We start from the raw sequence: 7,500 nt of genomic DNA on the forward strand, positions 1-7,500 counted from the left end.
ATGGGGTGACACCTAAATTGATTTTGTACATTTCATTTTACATGCTAATGGAACACGACATAATGAAACGAAAGATTTACATTCTGACATTGCGTAATACTTTGTTTCATCAAAAATGGATATTTCATGCAGGAAAATGTGCAGGATATATATGCAATAATAAAGCATAAAAAAATTGTACTTACTTCTTTTTACAGATTTTCAAATCTCAACCCCTTACACTGTTCTTAATCAATATGAATTTACTATTTACAAGTATATCCTTCAGGAAGTTTTAACTTAGGCTATGACTACAAGCAACATTGTTTACAATTAGTTTTCTTAAAGTCTCATACACTCTCAGTCCTCACAATAATATCTACTCCTAGAAATATCAAGATGAATATGTATTTAATTACATAATGCTACCTTGTAAAATCACAGAGAAAAAAAGAACTTGAACCTCCCTGTGCAGTTCCAACGTCACATAATGAACAATGACTTTGAACAGACTTGCATAACTACCTCAAAAAATTCAAGGACTGCTTGATGGCTGCGGAACAATGAGTGGTGCATCAGGTTCTTGAGGTACACCTCCAACTCTGACTGCGCTGTGCTGTCCATGGTTTGAAGGGCACGCCGCGGATACCTGAATCATACTCAGGCTATTGTTGTTGATGGTATAGCTGATATGTGAATAGAGTGTATGTGTGTGTGTAGAGGATTGCTGGCATTGAAGGGTATAGCTAAATATGCAAACGTGTGAATGTGTTTATGTGGGGATAGCAGTGATAATGCATGTGATTGTTAACCTGTTGCTAACGGGGCGGTTTTGGCTCCAATTGGTCTAAATGGCAGGGTATTTCAAGGGTGTAAGCCTAACACCTTGGGTTATTCACCCACTCTGGCCACAGCCAATCATTATACACCAAATCACCCAACACGCCTACCATATGGAAAGCATGACAAAATATCTCGTCCGCGGTGGCAGGGACTGCCAACACTCAACATGATATCTTGTCACCCAGCATTAACGGGTTAATGCATAAACAGAAATTTAAGTGTAAGTATGACTGCAACTGAGATTGACTGATAGTATAAGACTATCAGCATCTTTAAGTTTAAAAATCTGACTATGAGATCCAGAATAGGATGTTAGGATAACCAAAGAATTTAGACAGCTTCATGAGAAATCTTTCTCAATCAATAATCTCTCCAAGCCAGGACTCCAGATTAAACTCTTAACCCATTCACGCCGGGGCGATTCCGGCTTTGCGCGGTCGCAATACCGGGGTTCTCAAACGCATGAGCCTAACGCCTCGAGATTCTCGGACGCACAAGCCGCAAGCCTGGCTGCCTGCACGCTCTACCCGAGCACACGGCTTTTCCTCATAGCTCGTCTATTACATTATATCACACATATGGTCTTCATGCCATGGACGTAATATCACATCATAGCTTTTTGTATGGCCAGCTCACCGGGTGATTGGTCGAGTAGTGTTAGGCCTACGCATTTCAAATTACCCCTGCATAACATCCGAGCAGAGACAAAACCGTCCCATCATCAACAGGTTAAATGAAGTGACATCAGATGAAATGGATAAAGCGTAGCACTGTGTAAGTGTGCGAGAGTGTGTGCGAGTGTGTGTGTGTGTGTGTGTGTGTGTGTGTGTGTGTGTGTGTGTGTGTGTGTGTGTGTGTGTGTGTGTGTGTGTGTGTGTGTGTGTGTGTGTGTGTGTGTGTGTGTGTGTGTGCGTGTGTGCGTGTGTGTGTGTGTGTGTGTGTTTGTGTGTGTGTGTGTGTGTGTGTGTGTGTGTGTGTGTGTGTGTGTGTGTGTGTGTGTGTGTGTGTGTGTTTGTGTGTGTGTGTGTGTGTGTGTGTGTGTGTGTGTGTGTGTGTGTGTGTGTGTGTGTGTGTGTGTGTGTGTGTGTGTATTTGAGTGTGTGTTTTTGAGTGTGTGTTTTTGAGTGTGTGTTTTTGAGTGTGTGTTTTTGAGTGTGTGTATTTGAGTGTGTGTTTGAGTGTGTGTGTTTGAGTGTGTGCTTGAGTGTGCACTTCAGTGTGTGCTTGAGAGTATGCTAGAGAGTGTGCTTGAGAGTGTGCTTGAGAGTGTGCTTGAGAGTGTGCTTAAGTGTGTGCTTGAGTGTGTGCTTGAGTGTGTGCTTGAGTGTGTGCTTGAAAGAGTGCTAAAGTGTGTGTTAGAGTATGTGTTTGGGTGTGTATTTGAGTGTTTTAGTGTGTGTTAGAATATGTGTTTTGGTGTGTATTTGAGTGTGCATAAATTTTTATAGCAAATCACAAATGAAGTAACGGGCATGCTTCCGGCAATCACATGCACTTAAAATACAGATTTTGCTTAAAAGGTCGGGGACAAGTTGAAAGTTGTAGAAACCATTCTACAATGATGAACTTAAACAGTGCAAGAGTCAAGATGTACATGTTGTCAAGCAATAATCATCCTAATGCAAGTCAAAAAAAAGAAAAAAAAGAACGTACTTTAGCAACCTCTTCCCGTTGATTGTACCAACGCTCTCAATAGCATCGCCCTCCCTGTCTGCCTCCTTCATCTGCACTCGCATGCTCAACCTCCGCTGCCTTGCCCCTCTCGTTGCTGCTGGTAGCTTTAGTTTCGTTCTGTCATGACACAGGGATGAATGTGAGTAAAATCGTAGGCATAATCGGTAGAATATTAAAAAAAAACAAAAAAAAACAGTAAATAAATTAATATACAATTTTTCATCATTACTTAGGATCAATGTATTATTAGAATCACAAAATCTGACAGAGACTGTAAAATAAGAAAACTAAGAAAAATACAAGCCAAATGCCATCTAATGAGTAGTGGAGAGGGAATAATCCATTGCCTTGAGGGCTGTTTCTTGATAAACATCACATTATTTTAGATATCCACAAAAGAACAGTTGTATCATTAAAAAAGTAATGGATTAATTCTGAAGATGAAAGTATAAATGAAGGAAAGAAGATTTGACATACAAACAGTATTATAAGTGATGTAAAAAACAAAAAATATAAAAAAGACAGGAATGCCAAAGTCCACCGTAATTGATGCAACATTAAGGGATATAATATACACTAGGAAAACATCAGTCCTGAGACATACCTTAGAAGGAAGAGTACATTATTGAGCGATGTGACACTCTTCACTTTCCTTTGAACAGACCACTTAAAATCTCCATGTTCCATATCTATAACTAAACTGGAATACAAATGTAAATTTACATGTTAAATATTGATGAAGATGTTGGAAAATCATATGCAACTTAAGTTACCTATCATATCATCTTCTGTGAATATATATATTGAGAGAAAGCAAATAAGTAATACTATTTTTTACTATTACTCCAATACAGCAAAATCACACATATGCATAAATAGTACTAATAAAATAACATGAAATCATGATAATGTGAATAATCAAAATAATCCTCAGTCTCAAAAGTTTTTAAAAATCCGACAAAAACAAAGATCCTACTAACATATGATTGTTGAAGATGTTGATGTGGGAGTGCGATGGCTGGACATTACTAATGCTCAGATGCACTGGGTGCTCTGGGATGAAGACCCCAGGCATGAGCTCGGAGTATTTTGTGATGTGGAAGACCTTTGAGTAGGTGTGCGTTCTTGCATCTGGAAGATCAAGTAGACAAGAAGTCCTTTTTGAATATCTGATTATAGATTGATAGGTGTAAAGTTTGACATATCATTATCTGAATATCATAAATATATCAAAGACTATATATAAATCAGTCATCCCACCTTATTATTGCAAACAATAAATCTAACACAAGTATCACATTTCACGTTCTTAACCCATTGGTCGTGGTTTTAATAAAATATGTATGCACTAGGATGGCGAGTTTACATTGTCTTGCACGGTACCATCCGCGTCTACGACCGACTCTGCCAGCAAATCATGCCATCCGCTGCAAATGGGTCAAAATGGTTTCCAAATTTCAGAGATAGTCTTTCATAAAACAAAACAATAGTAAAGTTTACTCACAGTCTGTAGAATCCGGGAGAGGGTCAGGAGTATGGTCTACGAAGCCCAAAATATCGCCATCCGAGTCTGGAGAACCTAATACTGGACTTTGGGACTTGGTTGTTATCACTAGGGGTGGTACCTGAAGAAAATTTTGAAATATGTAGATCAAAAAAGAAAGGAAAAAGAAGAAGGGAGAAGAATAAGAATGCAATTAAGAAGAGAAGGAGGAGGAGGAGGAGGAGGAGGAGGAGGAGGAGGAGGAGGAGGAAGAAGAGGAGGAGAAGAATAAGATGAAGATGATGATGAAGAAGAGGAAGAGGAATAATAATAATAATAATAATAATAAGAAGAAGAAGATGAAGAAGAAAAAAAGAGAAGAAGAAGAAAAAAAGAAGAAAAAGAAGAAGAAAAAGAAGAAGAAAAAGAAGAAGAAAAAGAAGAAGAAAAAGAAGGAGAAAGAGATGGAAAAGGAAAAGGAGACGGAGAATACGAATAAGAATAAGAATAAGAATAAAATAAAAATAAAACAAATAAAAAATTTAAAAATTAAACGAAAAATAAAATAAGAATAAAAAGAAGATGAAGACGAAGAAAAAGACGAAGAAGATGAAGAAGAGGAGGAAGAAGAAGAAGAAGAAGAAGAAGAAGAAGACGAAGAAGAAGAGGAAGAGGAAGAACAAGAGGAAGAGAAGAAGAAGAAGAAGAAGAAGAAGAAGAAGAAGAAGAAGAAGCACATAAGTACCCCTCCCCCCCCCACCCACACACATATATATATATATATATATATATATATATATATATATATATATATATATATATATATATATATATATATATATATATATATATATATATATATATACATCATTTTGGTGTACTTTATGACAGCCATTATGACATTACTTTTGTTTGTGTGTAGCTGCCTCGCGCTCTTATTCAGTAAGTAATATTTACCTGTTTCTTTTCTCTCCTGATGAATGATGTGTTTGAGTTGTGGATGGTATTAATACTGAAATCAGTATCATCTCTGGACACAATCAGTTCTGAAAATCATACAATACTATATTTCTATTTTTTTCCAAACATGAAGTAGCACTTATGAATAACTAGGATTAATGTATTAAACAAGATAAATAAGAATAAATGAAACTTTGATATTTGGTCATGTGACATGTTACTGCCAAGCTGCTTATTGGTAATATAACAAAAGGGCTATGGCTGACACAGATAGTCTCTAAACGGTTTACCTAATCCTTCTCTATTCATCTTTCATAATTACATCATTTAAACATGACAATTAAAAGAAAGGACAAGTATTGGAAGACGAAAACTTTCAAAATCTATCTGAAAAAATCAGTTTTTTCCCTCTTGTGCAATCAAATATTTTGTGTTTGCTTCCAATAGTGATAAATAATTAGTGGAAGTTTTACTGTGTTTTGAAACATCGTACCAGTTGGTCGCGCCAGCTTCGGCTTCTGTGGTTCCCCATTTATCTCGTGTGCAGTAGTTTGCAAAGCCTTCATGCTTTCTGTGGAATCCACTTCTGTAAAGTAGATGACTGGATCTTAGGGAACATAAGAGTTGCTAAATGCTGATACTAAACTTTAAATGGAACATATATTCGGTTGAATACTTTGTGTCTTTTGGCTAGTGAAATGATACATCTTACAGGTTAACAAAATTCCTCAACATATATATTCTAAATATGCATGAATATCTAAAATTGAATGACATTATTTACTCCTTTTACATGATTCTGAAAATTTATGATTTTGGAAGTCTGAGCATGTGTGACAACTTAAAAAATGCCCCAGATTATTTGTATGCGAATATATGCCATTTTTCAGCCCAAATCCTATTCATCTGGAAGTCCCTTTTCTCAAAATATTACTTCTTTTCTTTTTTTTCTTTGTTTACACAGAGATAACCAAAGAAACAAAGCCACTCCTAAAGGGTTACGCATCATGTACAAAGTAATCACACTTCACTAACCCTTGTACATGTCTGTATTCCAGACATTCTTTTCAGCTGTCTCTTCATTCTTCTTCTCCTCTTGCTCTTCAGCCATGCTGTGGACGGCATCATTGTATGTGCCATACCCTTTTGGATTAGGTGTGTCTTCATTATCAACTGCTAATGGTTCCATCTCATTCTTGAGCCTTTTCTTGCTAATCTGCAGATAAAAAGACAAAGTTAGATAACAGGTAAAATGTATTTATCAATCTAAAACGTAAATGCTTAATTAAATTATCTCAACTTCAATGTCCAACGAAAATCTCACATAGGTTACTCTTGGTGAATATGTTGACAATCTTCCCTGCCATCCTTTAATTCCTTACTCCTATTTTCTAATCCTTTCTTAAATAATCATTCCTTTACTTAGAATATCTCTTGAATGTGACATAGAGCACTACATACCATATGCCTTACAGTGTAATTCTTAGGACTTTTTTGATTTTCAGCAAAAAAGGAAAAAAAAAAGATTACATTCCTTTCCCTTCTATCAAATGTCTAAACCTTTAAAACTAAATCATAAAATAACAAAAAGGCATCATCAGACTATTTTTTTTCTATCCCTCATTCAAAACTGCTCATTTCAGTTATTGAGAAAGGAACCAGTAGCTAATCTGGTAAAAGTGGTTAGGATCCTGGTCACAGACACAGAATCTTGAACAACCTGCCTTAACCCATTGGTCACGGTATTAAAAAAATGTTTGTGCAGTAGGATGGCTGTTTTACATGTCTGGCACGGTGCCATCTGCATTTATGACCGACTCTGCCTTTGCAGCAAATCATGCCATCGGCTGCTAATGGGTTAATAAACTAGTATCCCCGTCATAATTATCCCTTTAGCCCTATCCTGATTGGATAGCCGTGATACAGTAGTGGTTCTCATAAACCTACTTTATATCTATCAAAGGTAGATTATTCAGTTGTTTTCAAAGTATGAATTACAATAGACTCAACACCACACCCAAAAACATAAAATACATCCCTTAGTGCTATAAATTAAATCATTTTCCTCTATCTGAAGAGCTTTTTAGTTTCATTTAATCCACAATGCCATACTAAGAAATCTATGACAAAATGTTCATATAATCCACAGTCAATTTATGTTGATTCATCTACTTACATCACCTCAGATGGTGTACACTCTCTTACAGCTGTGAATTAGACATGCAGATAGAAATTTTTGTGGTGCAGTGCTAGCATTCTAGGGTGGCTATCTTGCTGACCTGAGGTAGTACCTCACACTATCAGTGAATGGGAACTCCAGCCATTCCTTGCACACACAGGGTAATTTTGAAGTACAATGAATAGACAACCTGAATTTGAATTGAAGTTGCAAATCTTTGCTCCTTAAGTGTCAACTATTTGTCTATATTATCATCACCTTATGGCTAAAATAGCTTTAACTGAAGATTTCCAATTTCCCAGATAGTTCAAGACTATTGAAAACACAGGAACTTGGACTTTCAATACCTGCTTCAGAAAGAGAACAAGAAAGGAGTTTTATA

At 36.5% G+C, this 7,500-nt stretch overlaps 1 protein-coding gene across 7 annotated transcripts in view; it reads right to left on the reverse strand.

The window, feature by feature from the left end:
* The window catches only part of LOC122265968 (phospholipase D2), a 31,688-nt gene that overhangs the window by 16,166 nt on the left and 8,022 nt on the right, over positions 1–7,500 (reverse strand). For all 7 annotated transcript variants that reach the window (XM_043035499.2, XM_086542938.1, XM_043035497.2 and 4 more), the window contains 8 exons: positions 5,975–6,155; positions 5,433–5,525; positions 4,937–5,025; positions 4,001–4,121; positions 3,477–3,627; positions 3,101–3,196; positions 2,476–2,613; positions 505–628 (listed from right to left, as the gene is read on the reverse strand). In XM_043035499.2, coding sequence (XP_042891433.2) covers positions 505–628; positions 2,476–2,613; positions 3,101–3,196; positions 3,477–3,627; positions 4,001–4,121; positions 4,937–5,025; positions 5,433–5,525; positions 5,975–6,128 — 966 coding nt within the window. In that variant the 5' untranslated portion in view covers positions 6,129–6,155. The remainder of the gene's footprint in view (positions 1–504; positions 629–2,475; positions 2,614–3,100; positions 3,197–3,476; positions 3,628–4,000; positions 4,122–4,936; positions 5,026–5,432; positions 5,526–5,974; positions 6,156–7,500) is intronic.

Source organism: Penaeus japonicus, unplaced genomic scaffold (genome assembly GCF_977035675.1).
Source record: "Penaeus japonicus unplaced genomic scaffold, GWHDUDI00000001_assembly GWHDUDI00000001, whole genome shotgun sequence".
In the NCBI taxonomy this organism is placed as follows: Eukaryota; Metazoa; Arthropoda; class Malacostraca; order Decapoda; family Penaeidae; genus Penaeus; species Penaeus japonicus.